This window comes from Parasteatoda tepidariorum, chromosome 7 (genome assembly GCF_043381705.1).
Source record: "Parasteatoda tepidariorum isolate YZ-2023 chromosome 7, CAS_Ptep_4.0, whole genome shotgun sequence".
Lineage (NCBI taxonomy): Eukaryota > Metazoa > Arthropoda > Arachnida > Araneae > Theridiidae > Parasteatoda > Parasteatoda tepidariorum.
In genome coordinates this window covers 63,692,572-63,708,070 of record NC_092210.1, presented here as the reverse complement: position 1 = coordinate 63,708,070, position 15,499 = coordinate 63,692,572, and the positions used below count along the sequence as shown (strand labels likewise).

Here is a 15,499-nt window from a genome sequence, read left to right as displayed (position 1 = left end):
TGAAATCAGAGGTACAGTTTTTAGAGTGTAGACGTCTCCGCCCCCAATGGTGCGATGAAAGAAGGATGTGGAAGACAGAATGGACTGAAATTACCTTTACTGACGAGTCACGCTTCTGTCTGCAACACCACGATGGTCGCATTCGAGTTTGGAGACACCGTGGAGAGAGGATGCTGAACAGCTGCGTTATGCACCCCACACTGGTCCTGCACCGGGTATTATGGTATGAGACGGTATTGGATATCCCTCTCGCACTTCTTTAGTACACATTGCCGGTACTTTAAACAGCCATCGCTACATCTCCGAGGTGCTGGAGCCAGTTGTCCTTCCTTACCATCAGAGCTTGCCCACAGCCATATTTGGACAGTATAATGCACGACCACACGTGGCACGCATTGTCCAAGGATACTTCGTCAATCGCCAGATTGAATTGCTTCTATGGCCAGCTCGCTCTCCGGATCTTTCGCCGATAGAAAACACGTGGTCCATAACTGCTCAATGATTGACCCAGATTACATCCCCAGCTGCCACACCAGATCAACTTTGGCAACGCGTGGAAGCTGCTAGGTTTGCTGTACCCCAAGAACACATCCAAAGTCTTTTTGAATCCATGCCGAGGCGTGTGGCAGCGGTGATCTCCTACAATGGCGACTACTCTGGCTACTGATTTTTACAAGAACCACACTTCACGAAAGTCTATAAATTTAATTATTTGATACTTGGTCAACATGTTATCTACAAAATAAATTTTGTTGTGATATATCTTGCCTTTTTTGGTGTTGAAATTTGGGTGGCCAGCAGTGTATAAAGAAGGGACGTTGGGTCTTTATTTAAGACAGGTTTTGGCTCGAGTTGGTGAGAGAAAGGGAATCTGTAATTCGCTATTTCTTGTTTCCATAGCAGCAGCCAGTTTCAGCCCTCGTTGCAAGGCCAGTTTTATCTATAGACAAACTATGCTTTACTCTACAAAAACAATTTGTTACTGGAAAAATTTCCCCATGCTGGAAAGAATTTTTTGAAACAAAAAATTTAAAAGTAGGTAGCTGTACAATATAATTTAAAAATAATGTTATTCATTGCCATAATAATTCCTTAAATATGTATGCTTAATTTTACAGAAACAAACGAACATGATGAATGGCAATCGATTTCATTTTATTGGCCATAGCTATGGAGCTTATATAATAAACGAAGCTGCAAGATATATATTCGAAAGAGAACCACAAAATAAAATCCGAAGACTGACTTGTAAGTGAAAGTACGACGGTCTTTTCATCAGCTTTTGTGGTGTCTCTTTACTTTTTGAAGCTGATTCTAAATACCAAATGTAAATGCTTAACATGTTCTTCAAGAAACCCTTCGTGAGTTAGATCATTTTAAAGAATGAAGTTTAAACTTCATTAAAAGTCGAATTGAAATAACATTATAATTAAGAATTTTCCCCAAATTTAATTTTGCATTATGAAATAAAATTTAATAACGAATGATGATATGTTAAAATTATCGCACACAATGTCGGGTTTCAATAATTCTTGTTTTAAAATACGAAATGAAATTTGTAGAAAACCTCTTATTGTTTAAAGCTCTCTTTTAAAAAGTACCAAAACTACTTAGAAAATTGTTTGAAACTTTTTAAAAAAGATATTCAAATCAGACTTTTTTCATTTGTTGACAAATGCGATTCGCAGCAAAGCTGTGGAAAAAACATTTTGATTTTTACATGTGCTGTACTACTTTAAATACTCATATTTCGAGCAGTTTTTAGCGAATTTTTTACAAATTTTAAAACAGTAATTTTATAATTAATTTCAAATCACTCCAAAAATTTTGCATAATTTCATTTGCATAAGAGCCATAAAAAAACGTAAAATTAATCTCTTTAAAAGAAATTTCCGTATATTTATAAATATTTAAGGTTTACGAAATTTTATAATAGTTATCCCAAATAACAATCAAAGTAATCTATACAACCTTATTGCCATAGAAATCTTCAAAATTACTTGTTTTCTTTCTTAAACTAATGACATTCAATCAAACCTCTGAAAGCTTTAAATAGCATGGACTAAACAATTTCTAAAGTATTTCTTGAGAAATTTTCAAAAAATATCCAAAACTGAAAGTCTCTCTTCCATTATTGTACGATAGTGTATATTACAAGTGGGCAAATACAGTACAAATAAAATAATTTTGAATGATGTCTGTTAATCAGCCTAGTACGTAGGTATATCCATACAACACAATTCATCTAGTGTCCTTACGGAAAAATTGAGGTAAAAATGAGGCATTTTTCAAAGGTATAAATGGGGTTGTTATATGAATAAGTCGTTAGGTTGAGTAGAGTGCAAATGAATACCCCAAATTTTACCTTAAATATACCTCCAGAGGTATAATAAAGGTAAATTTTGGGGTGAATTTATGTATCAACCTGAGGTGTTTCATCTTATATCAGTGGATAGGTAGATACTTACAACTTTAAGATATTTCGTTTTCAACCTTAAGTTATTTCTTATCAACCTGAAGTATATATTTTTACGCCTGTGGAAGTATTTATTGAACAACCAAAGGTTAACTTAACACTTCAGGTTATTCTGGATCTTTCATATACCTCAATAAATACCTGGTTCTCTTTAGTTGAAATAAGATTCAAAAAAATTTTATACCTCATAAATACCTCTTATCTTACAAGTGTCAGGTAAGCAACTTGGTATACCAAAGAAATCACCTCATCAATCTGATTGATTTGAAGTGAATTTTAAACAACCTGAAAATAAGCTAAGTGTACGTAAAACATTCTCGTACACCTCAATTGCAACCTTTATGAGGTATAATTTTTCTGATTGTTTTCTTACCAATCTTAAATACACCTCATGTATACCTCAAAATTACCTTCACACCTCAAAACAACATCAAAAATACCTTACATTTTCGTAAAGATAGACAGCTGGAATTCGTCCACATTAGAGCCCCTGAATTAGACCTGATAGTATAGGAGCCTTAGTCCACATGATTCATTAGACGCATCGTAACGAATATCAATTTCTACTAGAAGTTTTCCTATAGCTTATTTATGGTTAATCCACAATGGAGTAAGTACAGACACCCTACAGATAACTATGGTGCACATAATGTGGATAAAACACAAGGTGAACCTTAGAAGACGTCTACGAAATGAGGTGAAAAGGTGAACCTTAGAATGTTTCAATAGTCGAAAATTGGACGTAAGATGAAAGCGAAATGTTTGCTTGAGGAATCAACACATTAAATAAATACTGTTTAGATTTTATACATAATGCTGTTTATTTAAATTTGGCATCAAATATTGACGATGCTTATGGCACAAAAACAAAATAAAAGGAACAAGAAAAGCAATACCTGAATTACGAAAGAAAGTTGATGATAGAAATTTCAACCTTTTTTTTCTAGGTTTGGGTAAACAATATTTACTTTTCACGTAAGAGTGAAGCGTAATGAATGGTTTGAAGAATAAACACATTAAATAATTACTATTTACATTTATTTACAATTATACATAACTCGTTTACTTTAAATGCGGCATCAAATATTTACGATGCAAAAACGCAAGGATAAAAATAAAAGAACAATATTAAAATGCAATTCTAAAATGCAAGAATTAAAGTTGTAGTAAAAACAAACTTAGAGTTCGGAAATAATAGGAACAATTTATGCAGAATATGATGAGTGATGTCATGCTGCTTCAAGAGCAAACGATTTGCTTCAGTTCATTTTTTGTTCCAATAGCATAATTATTTTTGGGTGTTCTTACAGCTCCAATGTTGAGTCTAAATTGTTCCACTCATATTATTCCACTAAGTTCAAGTATTTTTCGAGTTTAACGTGATGAATCAGTAATATACTATTATCATTTATATGAGACGCTTCGTTTGAGCCAATATACCAAATTGACAATCTGAAAATATTGACGAGTTAAAGAAAGCTCGAACACAATAACGAAAATTATTCTCTAAGGCTTGTAGTGATTATGATAAAGAAGAGTCTAGTTTAAACTGCAATGACAAGTTAATGAAAATTAAATTCATTGGAATAAAAAGCGAACTTATTAATAAACACTGAAATGAAACTCTGAGATAATCTTAATGCTAGTGAAGTTGATGAAGCAACATGCGAGGCTGAAGTCTGAATTTGATGAATCGGAAACGTATATTAATCGTTGGCGTCTTTTAGGACAGAAACTTATAAAATTTGCAAGTTCTGAGAAAGAAGATTCCGTATTTTTGAAAATGCTTTGTCAAGGTTTTCGTTGTTACGTTATCCTAAAACTATCCTTCCAATTTTCAATGAAGATTTTCGTATCTATCATTACAGGGGAGTTAATTAAAAGTTTTTCTCCTGGTAGAGATAGCTAGGAAAAAGCTATCGGCCAACTTAAAAGTAGATCTTGCCGACCGGTCTGTGTAGGGGGCAAGGAACTGTCCTTGCATCAGAAAGGTCCTGGGTTCGAATCCCGGGCAAGGCAAGGATGTTTCTTTCTCTCTGTGTGTGTTCTATGTCCTTTCTCCTTTGTGTGTGAATGTGACCCGCCCTATAAACGGGTTGTGGTTGTGTGAATGGCGTGGCAGAACTCGAATTCCTGGTCATAGATGGCGCCACTGAAAAACAGGTACAATCGCACCCCCACTGCCTAAACAGGCATACGACAAAAAAAATTAGATCTTGAAGAGAGATTTATTGATTCCAGTTTCTGTGACAGATCGACTTCATGTTCTGTGAAAAGATAGCAATCAAAGAAAATCGCAGAGGGGACATAAGGATTTATTAGAGACTAAATTGCCTGTGAAAGTGTTTTCATGCATATGTACACGTATCTGTATGCATACATTTATGTAAGTATAGTATATATGCATGGACATACATGCGTGTATGGTGTGCGTGATTTTTCTACGTTGATTTTAATTTGGTATTTTTTTATTGTTAACAGTAATAATTTTCTCCAATTTTCCTGTGTAAATACGCTTACTCTAAACTGTGTCATTAGTTTTGAGTTTTATATTTACTTACTATTGTCTAATTTAGTCCTCGTTATTGATGTTGTTTTTAGAAAACACCATTTTTATTATTTTAAATAATAAATTAATGCAATTATTTATTTAATTTTTTGTCTGCTACTATCTTATCACATGTCTTCGGAAGTGCATTCGGTAGGAGAAGCAATAGTGATTGACGAAAATGAATAGAAGATTATTGATATTGTTGCCGATCCAAGGGTACAGAATCCATTTGAGAAATTTTATGATCTTACAATAAGTTCTTCAAAACAGAAAAACATTTTACTAATTTAAACAAATTTTTTTGAGATAAAATTTAACTCATATATTTTTTATGTAACAACAGTCTTGGACCCAGCTATTGTTCCTATCAAAGATGGTGATCCTGCAAGAAAATTCAGAGCCGAATATGCTCAATTTACTGACGCCATTCATGGGGACGCAGGAAGATGCTTCCGTAAGTGACAAAAATTGTATAAGTTTAATAATTCTTACTTTATATTAAAGCTATGTGTCTGGGTGGCGGAGTTGGTTTGTCGTCGGCCTTCTGAGCCCAAGTCTGCGGGATCGATCCCCGGCCGGATTTTCCGGATGCAGAAAATCCTTAGCGGCCATGTCGTATGATTATGTGGCATGTAAAAGATCCCTGGCGTGCCTTATTGGCTCTTGGCATTTCCGGCAAAATTAAATTCCTAGTGAACTTTAGCATCCAAATAGAGTCTCGGTGCTGCCATCTAGTGTGGCAGAAACTAGACGTCCAAATTAACATGGCCACCGGTATCTCACCCATTGTGGTGGTCCTGAAAGAATGGATACCACTTCTGGAGAACGCACTAGATCTGCTCATCGGAAAGACTGATTGTGCATAGGAAATAAAAAAAAACAAATCTTAAAGCTATTGTATAGAAACTTGTATTTTGACTTTCATGAAAACCCGGAAAGTACCAGTGTAAACTTAAAATCTGGAATAAAACTTATTTACAGGTTTTACAGAGCTAAAAGTACGCTGTTCGTAGCAGTTGAATGTCACCTTCTGTTAAAGCTTACCTTCGAATTAACAACATGGGCATTTCATATTTAGATCAAGAAGAACGTCAACACAAAATGAAGATGGGGGATTCCTTATTTCTAAATATTAAAATGAATCCTGTGATTTTACAACAATTAATTGATATTATGAAAAAATGATTTGTTTTTACTTAAAATTATGATTGTATAATTGAATTAAAATCATAAGGAACAAGATATTTTTTCATTATTTTAAAATAGAATGTATTTTATTTTAATTATACTATTCATGTTGGAAGAAGTTCAACTTCCACAATATCTATGTCCATTTTAAAAGTTTGTTTTTATTTTAAGGTCGATAGGTTGTGAGTTTGTATAGTTGAGATGATACTCAACTATACAACTATTTTAACTTAGGGGTTTTCGCAATGTTCAACTATACAACTATTTCAACTTAGGGGTTTTCGCAAACTCTTATTTATTTTAACGTAAGTAATATATTTTTCACTGGCTCATGTGTCTTTTACCATTCGCAATCCCTTCAACGAAAGAGTGCGGAATGTGGAGTAAAAATACAAAATCTTCGTTGCACGAAAAATTAATTTATTTGTACTTAGAATATTTGCTTAATTAAATAATAAAATCCTTACTTTTAAGGAATCATTTTTTTTCTCTATAAGCTGCCATTTTGTTAGTCCGACATCAGTGGACACGATAATTTCTTCAATCATCAATATAAATTGAAAACCTATCAGTAAGTTATCTTAATTAATGCAGTATCCGTTGCACGTGAAATTACTTTATTTGTATTTAGATTTTTTGTCAAATTAAATTTTAAAATCTTTACTATTAAAGCATTTTTTTTCAAGCTGCCATTTTGTTAGACCAGGCACTCGATCATTTATTTCTTCAATCATAGTCAACCAATTGAAAACCAGTCAGCATATTTATTCAGAAATGCAGTGACCATTACACTTACGATAACTTTATTTATATTTTTAGTATTTAATTTAATTTCGAGAAACATTACATACTATCTGTTATACAAGTTTTAATTTTGTTAGGCCAATAACCTCTCGATCACTGATAACTTCGGGTAGAGAATATTTGAGGGTGCCCCTTGATTCTCGCCAAGTTGTGATCGCGGTTGATCGCCAAGCTGGGCGATGTTGAAACCCAATCGTGATTCTGATTGGTTTAGATTTTAGCGATATTTTGAAATGTTAATCTGTATATGTAATTTCAGACGTTCGTTAGTTCTAAGTTGGATACCGGCTGGTAAGGTTACTTTTGAATCTGGTCAATAAGATCGAAGGTATGTGGGCAGTCATAAAAAGGGATTTAAGAAAAAAATGTCACCGCTAGTCCGGTATTACAGACGCCATTTTCGATTCATATTTCGTCGCCATGAATGAATGTCGCCATGAATTTATGTGGCCATGAATGAACACAAATTCTATTCATGATAAATTTAGAAAGTATCTAACTGTTATTAGATAATTCTGTGCACCTAAATCTGAGAATATTCAAGCTTAATGAAGAAATGAGTTTTTTTTTTCCTTTTCTTGCTGGGCCTACCCCAATAATTTTTGCTTCGATTCAAAATCCTTAGTTTTATTAATTTTGCTTATATTAGGTTCATTGCAAGTTTTGGCCGATGTTTTGATGAAATTTTCCAATGTTTTATAGAAATATCATTCTGGCTGTCATTCCTGTTACCACGGTGTTCCGCGCAAACAGGAATAGCGCCAAACATAAGTCGCCAATTTCGCCAAGGGGCACCCTCAAGTATATTTTTCCCATAACTTCTTCAATTATCACCACTTTCTATTTGAAATCTATCAGCAGTTTTTTTAACCTGCTTATATATTTCATTTTAAAAAATCCTTGCTATTAAATGAGTTAAGCTCAAAAAATTTTTTAAAGTTTATGAAATAAGTAACACCTAACTCAATATTTATATTATGCTACTAATATACGTTTTAGGACATGATTTATCTTTCGAAACTATTTGTACTCTGAATTCTCACAGTAAGATAATTATATTTTTGTTATATTGTATAAAAAAAGAAAAGAAAATAGTTATTTTCTTTCTTTCTTCCTGTGTTATTTTTGCCAAGATGTATTACGTTATTGTACCAGATACTCTTTGAATTTATTTTTTTTTGTCATAAATTCATGTATTTTTTTCCAGCTGTCAGCTTAGGATTATTCAATACTTTTGGACATGCTGATTTTTACCCAAATGGAGGTGCTTTTCAAATATCTTGCTACTCTTACGCAGTGACATCTTTATTAAAAGGAGATTTTTTTTACGGTAAGTAATGGAATTAACAGAGTTCATGCGTCACTTACATGCTTTTTTTCTTTTTTAATTTTCTAGCTCTCATCTGTGGATTATTCAATACAATTCTGTTTGAATACTTTGCCTTGAAAATCTGTAACGTTAGATATTTTTAATTTAGCTCAATTCTAGTTTATTTTGATCAGGTTAAATAGGATTTTTTTGCTTTGCATAGTTTAATATTTATTTGCCATTAGAAAAATTCAGTTGATTGTGATGGTAAGCGTATCAAGTAATTTTGCTGCATGGAGTTCACTTTTATAACCTAGCAAGTGAGTCTCATTTAGACATCAACGAGTCCTAAAAAACGTTTTAGTCCTGTAAAACTGTGCAAGCACTCTATTTTTTGTTTTTAGTGACTTTTTTAGAATTTATTAAAGAATGACACAAGAGGGTAACTGCACTGTCAACACAGTGATGCACAAGGATATCTAACTCGATGTAAAACTGTCTGAACGGATAGCAATGAAAATCAGGGAAGCCACGAAAGTTGTTGGTTGAAGTTTTAATTTTAAGGTTATAAAAAGAACTTTAAGAAGCGTTAAACTTCGAAAAAGTTTTAAAATTATTTAAAACCTTTCAATTTTGGTAACAATTATATCCTGATATTTATCGTCCAATATATTGATAGGATTTTTTTTTGTATGCCTTTACAAAGCGATTGTCTGAATAAAAATATAATTAGGTTAACCTATGTTTCCCCTGTTAGTTAGCATGACAAAAAAAATTACAAGGAATGTTAGAAATTTGATTCAAGTAACCTTTTAATGATTGATATGTATACATGTTCGTAAGTTCCAACTATATTTTTCTGGTTGCTTTGGTGCCTTCCTTCAGCAATCACATATTTTAAATGAAGGAAATCTGATTTTATTTTGAAATTTTCTCCAGTATGTATCTAATATGTATTAACTAGTTCGACTAATTAGAAGCTAGTTCCTAAATAGTGGAATACGGAAATATTTTGTGGATAAACTGAAAATTGTTCTAAAAGGGGTGGTTTTGGCCAAATATGGATATCAAAAGTTCGAAACCAACCACTGTCTTGAATTTCCTGAGGGTTATTGGGTGTCTATACAATGGGAAACTTAAATATTAATATCTCTAGATATGTGAGATTTTTTTTCCTTGTGTGTTTTTTTTTCAGCTGAATTAATTGGCACCAAAATTAAGTCGTTAGGGCTAATAATTAAGAGAGTGTAAGAGATTGAGTAGGACCGAAGTATAATAAAAAGTGAAATTTTTTTATTATACTTATTTACACATTTGAAACACCTATCTAGGCATACGAGGTATTATTTCTTAATATTTTTTAAGATTTATTTCCTACTTTCTTATGTAATTTTTAAGAGGGATTGAATGTGATAAAAATAAATTCAATGAGACTAAATAATTCAAAAATTATCAAAGAATTTATGCATAAAAATGACAATTTTGTTCATATAAGTATCTACCCCCTGATACTGCTTTGTAGCAAGCGAAGCAATACAGAAAAGAATAGTATACATATGTAACTTTTAATCTCAATTATTAGACCAAAACCAAGTCGATGAGAACAGTACTAGTTTATAACAGTTTAGAACTAGTCTTTAGGTCCGGAAATTTTGTTTCTTAGCCCCTTAACGATCGGTTAATTTTCAAGAAAACGGTCATAAAGGTGCCTATTTTTTTTTGGCTTTTGTGTTTGTATTACGCATTTGATTAGTGCTAACATCTAGATTAAAATAAACTAACTATCTACAATTACCTTAAAAATATCCTGGTACTGCCGTCTGGTGTGTAAAATGTGAAATAAATTTTTTTCCGGGCAAAAGAAATGAAATAGTTTTATTCTTATTGGTGCGTTACTACTGAACACTCCAGCCCGTCAATATCACGGGAGCGAGAAATAGAGGGCGAAACCTCATCCCGCCGGAAGGGGTTAAGATATTAGGCCATACAAAAAAAAATTTCGCCTCTATTTTATAGCATTTATAAAAAATATTAAAAAAATTTCAAATGTTAGCAGATTACTGAAATAATAAAAGAATATAGGAACATATTTATTGCCATAATAATAATATTACATCAAAATAAGGTTGTCCTAAGACTTTAATGCTACCAGAAATAATAGTTTTGATGGCGAAAAGTGGATAAACCAGTGTTTTTTGTACTAAATAGAAGAAAATTACTGCCACTTGATTTCAGAACGATTTCCAACACCGATGGGTACAGACAATAATATTCTAATCTACATTGTTTAATTTAAAACTTAACATTTTAAGAGATTTAATTTACAGTCATAATTATTTAACTGCCGATGGAGAGCTGGCGAGGGAAAATTTTCCCCCCTGGTTTAGAAATTATGAGTTTCAAGTATTAAAATTATAATTTTTTTATTTATGCCTTTTTTCATACAAAACTCCAAAAACTTTTAAATTATTAGTCTTTTATCTTGCCTCCGGTGACATTCGAATTAGCGCAAAACAATACAATGGAATCAATACCTCATTTGTCTAGAAAGTATAAGTTTTTTCCCTTTTAATCTCCTATGTCCACCTCGGAGCTCACTTCGAGGGATGGGGAAAACCTTAGATTTCAATATTGGGTCCAAGTCGACCGGCCTGCGTAGGGGTCAAAAAACTGGCCTTGCATCAGAAAGGTTCTGAATTCGAATCCCGGGCAAAGAATGGATGTTCTTTTATTCTCTGTACTATCTGTCCTTCCTATGAGAGCAACGTTGGTCTAACTGAAAATGGTAATACTGAAAAAGTGGCCAACAAGTATGCCCTTCAGATGCCTGTATGACAAAAGGACAATTGGGTATAATATAGCCTACGTCACAGGTTGTGTTGTTCCTACTAAATTTAACCCATGAACGGCATTTTCTGCGAACCTAACTTCAAGCCACAAATAAACAAACGAAGTGTTCGATCGTTTAAATAGCTGCTCGCCAGATTTTATTGCATTATAAAGAAAAGTTATTGAAACTAAATACAACTAAATAAACAACAACAACTAAAACAAATAACAACAACTACTAATAACAATAACTAAATAAACAACAACTAAATTCCATTCGTTTAGCATTGCGTCATATGTTGTTCCTACTAAATCGAAGTAGTTGTGTTTTTTTTCATATTATACCCAATTGGGAAAAAAAATATATTGGGCCTAATTCACGACTTTCGAACAACTCCCAACTTTCCCCTTATCATTTCCGTATTAAACTAAACTCAGTGGCTCGACAGCCCATAGTGGGCCAGGGCCTACTGTGCCCATCTCAGTTTTCTTGAAATTGGGCTCTGAGGTGCAGGAGCAAATGTTCCTGTTAGATGGTCAGCCAAACACGAAACCCCCAGTGTTTAGTTCCCAAGCATGCTTGGTACTCATTTATCGACCCACTGAAGGGATGAAAGACTGAGTTAACCTTGCCCGGCCCAAGGATCGAACCCAGGACCTGTGGCACGGGAGCGCGAAGCTGTACCACTCAGCCACAGTGCGTAATCATTTCCGTATTGATCTTTCTTTTTATCGTAGGAACTGGCTTATAAATCATTCTTTGTGTTTTAGTTTTTCAATAATTCCATTAAAACACATCGATTTTGTTTTAATAGCTTTGGCCTCATTCATATACCCTCCACTATGCTCACATCTGCAAGCAATTCAGTATTTTAAAGTATCGATCAACCATCCTCAGGGCTTGTACATTGGAGCTGAGTGCAAAGATTTCCAGAGCTTCCTGTCTGGTGATTGCTACAGATGTTGCAAAAAAGACTTTTCAAAGTGCGCAGTAATGGGAATGGATGCCGAAAAATATTTTCCTCATTTGCATGAACCTAAAAAAAACAGGATTTATTTCCTAAACTTGGGTTTGGAATGTCCATACAATGGTAAGAGGTTTATTTTAAAGTTTAAAAATAAATTCAAATCACAGCGTCACCAAAAATTATGGTATAAAAAAGTGATTGTTTATCTGAATACGATTAGTGATCACGAAATAAATAAAAAAAATACACAACGCGCTTCGGAAACCACCCCGTTTATATAAAAAAAAAATTTTAAATTCTTACTTAAAAATTAACAGATTATAATAAATAAATTTCAAACATAATTATTATTTAAGCAAGAGAAAAAGGACATCAAAAGTCTATGAGAAAAAATAAACATAAGGTTGAAATCTTGTCTCTGTCGAGATGCTAAGATTAAAGCCATCAAAAACCTGTTTATTTGTCTGATAAAATTTCATGTCGTTTCCAATAGCCGCCTTCCTCCACCTCTTATAGTTTCCCTCAGAAATCACACTGTATAACAAGTTTCAACTTATATTTTATCCTTTAAGACCTGGTTTCTTAGGACAAGAGCCTTATCTGGGCGTTAGCGTTAAGTTGACGTTACCCTGACGCCAACAAAATGCTGTTTTGTTAGCTCAGCTTGAGCAGTCGGTCCAACGCAGACATTATCTCGCATTGCGCATGAGTTAATAACGTAAACAAATATTTATTTTAAATTAGTATTGATTTTGTTATTGTCGACCAGTGCTTTAGAGAAAAAATAATGACTTTGTCCAAGAAAAAACACATTATAGCTTAGCTAAATGAAGAAGAAGCTCTGCTTAATGTTAAAATCAAAATCTTGGCTGATTTCAGTGCTCTGTTGGCTGTTGTCCGCCATTGCTTCTGTCGTTAACGTCACGTTGTAATCTAACTGCTGTTGATTTGGACTGCAGTTGTCGTTCAAGCTGAGAGTTCGATGACGTATGCTGTCAAACTCACAAATTAACCAAGCAGAGGTTAGCGTTCGCTTGAAGCTGACGTTTTGCAACGCCAACTTGTCCTAAGAAACCAGGCCTTTAGAATAAACTATGTGGTTCTGTATAAACAAAAAATGGTGGAATCATACATATATAAGAAACAAAATGATCCATTACGTATTATTTTTGAAGGAGGAAAGTTCCTTGAGAATTCTGAGATACTAGTTAATGCATCTAGATAGAGCCTCAAAACTTCGGAAAGACTTTTGTAACCAAAAATATCACCAAGATCGCCAAGATAATCAAAATGTTGGCGACAACCCCATTGTCGATAAAAGCATGTTTCCCTTGCTTGTAATTTTTTATTGTCCCAAAAATGAGGATTTTGTGGGAAATAGTAGTAGTACATGTTAAACAGAAGAAAAAAATTTCTGATTCGTTATTTTCAGCTAAAAGTTTATGCAAAACGCATATTTTCCTCTAAAGGACATTTTTCATGTTGTACAATAATAATAAGTAAACAGGTTTTCTTCTTCTATCTTTTTTCTTTTTATTTTTTTGCTTGATTTTTTTGATTTCATACTTTTCCCGTTTGTAATGTGTCGTGTTTTAATGACGTTTTTGCTCATTTTTCGCTTAGGTACTAATTTTCGACTCAAAATGTCTCCCACTCGGCAATATCTTTCGCAGCTCGTAAAATGCAATGTTGCCATAAGAGATATGGAAGATGTCCAAAATATATCAACAAAATTAAAGATAAAATGTCTCGCAAAGTACTCTAAGGATACAAAAATCTAAATTCACACATGATATACCCCTGGGAGGGTACTTATAACTCTTAAGCAAAATCCTCTAATTTTTTTTAATTTCAGATTAAGAGTTTCCAGAAAAAAGTAGTACCTTTAATTTGATAATAGCAGTGCCTCAAGGGATTGAGCATTCGCCTCCCAATGAAGTGAGACTGGTTCGAATCCCAGCGATGGCTGGTTGTAACGAATTCCGCACCCGGCTCGCACCAACCACAGTGGTGACATAAAAATATTATCAGTGGTAGACGGATCATGGTTAGAGACCCCTTGCAGTCATGCTAACCATGGGAGGTTTTCGTGGTTTTCCTCTCCATGTAAATCAAATGCGGGTTAGTTCCAACAAAAAAGTTCTTCAAGAAGGCAAATTTCTCCCAATACTTGATCTACAACTTTCCTTGTTTTCTGGATTGGGCTCAAAATTACAATTCCAATAAAGTGGCCCCTTAATTTTCTTTTTATTTTCAAGAAAGGTATAATGCGATTGAATCATATTTTATCACCAAATTTTACAGACCCCAGATGATTTTTAAAAAAAAACTAAGCATAAAAATTTTTATTAAAAAAATTCAGCATAATGCACAATTTTCTGTTCTCAGATTTTTTTCAACTAAATAAAATGTGAAAAACCCATAATGATATCACGGTTACTCAGTATTTTGAGTTACGAAAAATAAACGCAAAAATAGACACAAAAGACTAAAATGTTTGATTAAATATGATTTAACAACTTAAATTTTTATTCCATCAAAATTGATATTCTATGTTCAATCAATTATATTTCATTCAATTATATCACAATTGTTTTAAGAAAATTAATAAATCATTAAAAAAAAGAATAATATCATAATTTGTAGAAAAACGAAATATTCCAGTTTATTTTTCTTTTTTATTTTAGAAGATTACGAATTCAGTGTTTTCCGTGACTGCTAAGGAAAATATTTTTTGAGAAACTCAACTATGGCTTAGATTGATGTGTGTAAGTTACTACTATTTAAGAAAATTGTAATGTTTTATATAATATGACATTTTGTTATGTAATTTAATTTATAATATGTAATATTATGAATTATGTAATTTCTGGTATTGAAGTGTATTCTTATTTAGAATAAAGTGCATCTAATTATAGTTTAAAATTTTTTCAGTCAAATGTCCACAAGCTCAAAGTTTAAAATGTCTGTGTTGTGAAATGACTGAAATGTGTAACTCAATAGTGTAAATTATTCAAATGTTCATGTATTTATGTGTTAATTTTAAATCATTTTATAGCGTGTAATATAAACGTAATGCAATGCACAGAAACTATTTTTTTATGTAGATAATGTTATAACATATGCTGGAATTTGCGATTTAAATTATAGAATTGTATATTTCTTTTAAATAGTAGTAACTGTTACAAAAGAATTACTTAATAAAAAAAATAAAAAAAATATTTTTAAAAACCACGTTTTTGTAGTGGAGAATAATAATTAAAAAACAAAAATTTGAAAAACGAAAAACGCGGGGAGCATGAAATACATAACAGTAAGTGTGGTCATGAGAATATGTGTATGTATATCCGTAATTGTATCTGAATGTGGATGCG

General features: G+C 32.8%; 1 protein-coding gene across 1 annotated transcript; it reads left to right on the top strand.

Annotated features, from left to right (window-relative positions):
• Positions 1–1,123: 1,123 nt before the first annotated feature.
• On the top strand, positions 1,124–15,042 carry LOC107442122 (pancreatic lipase-related protein 3-like). The gene is made up of 5 exons (XM_043054575.1): positions 1,124–1,248; positions 5,371–5,481; positions 8,227–8,349; positions 11,973–12,248; positions 14,813–15,042. The coding sequence occupies exons 1-5, from the start codon at positions 1,131–1,133 to the stop codon at positions 14,845–14,847; spliced, it is 663 nt and encodes a 220-aa protein (XP_042910509.1). The 5' UTR covers positions 1,124–1,130; the 3' UTR covers positions 14,848–15,042.
• The last annotated feature ends 457 nt before the right edge of the window (positions 15,043–15,499 follow it).

Excerpts from the sequence above, each read along its gene's own strand:
- LOC107442122 (XM_043054575.1), top strand. The coding sequence starts at position 1,131 with ATGATGAATGGCAATCGATTTCATTTTATTGGCCATAGCTATGGAGCT. Across the intron at positions 1,249-5,370 it reads TAAAATCCGAAGACTGACTT|TCTTGGACCCAGCTATTGTT; the intron begins GTAAGTGAAAGT and ends ATGTAACAACAG. Across the intron at positions 5,482-8,226 it reads GGACGCAGGAAGATGCTTCC|CTGTCAGCTTAGGATTATTC; the intron begins GTAAGTGACAAA and ends ATTTTTTTCCAG.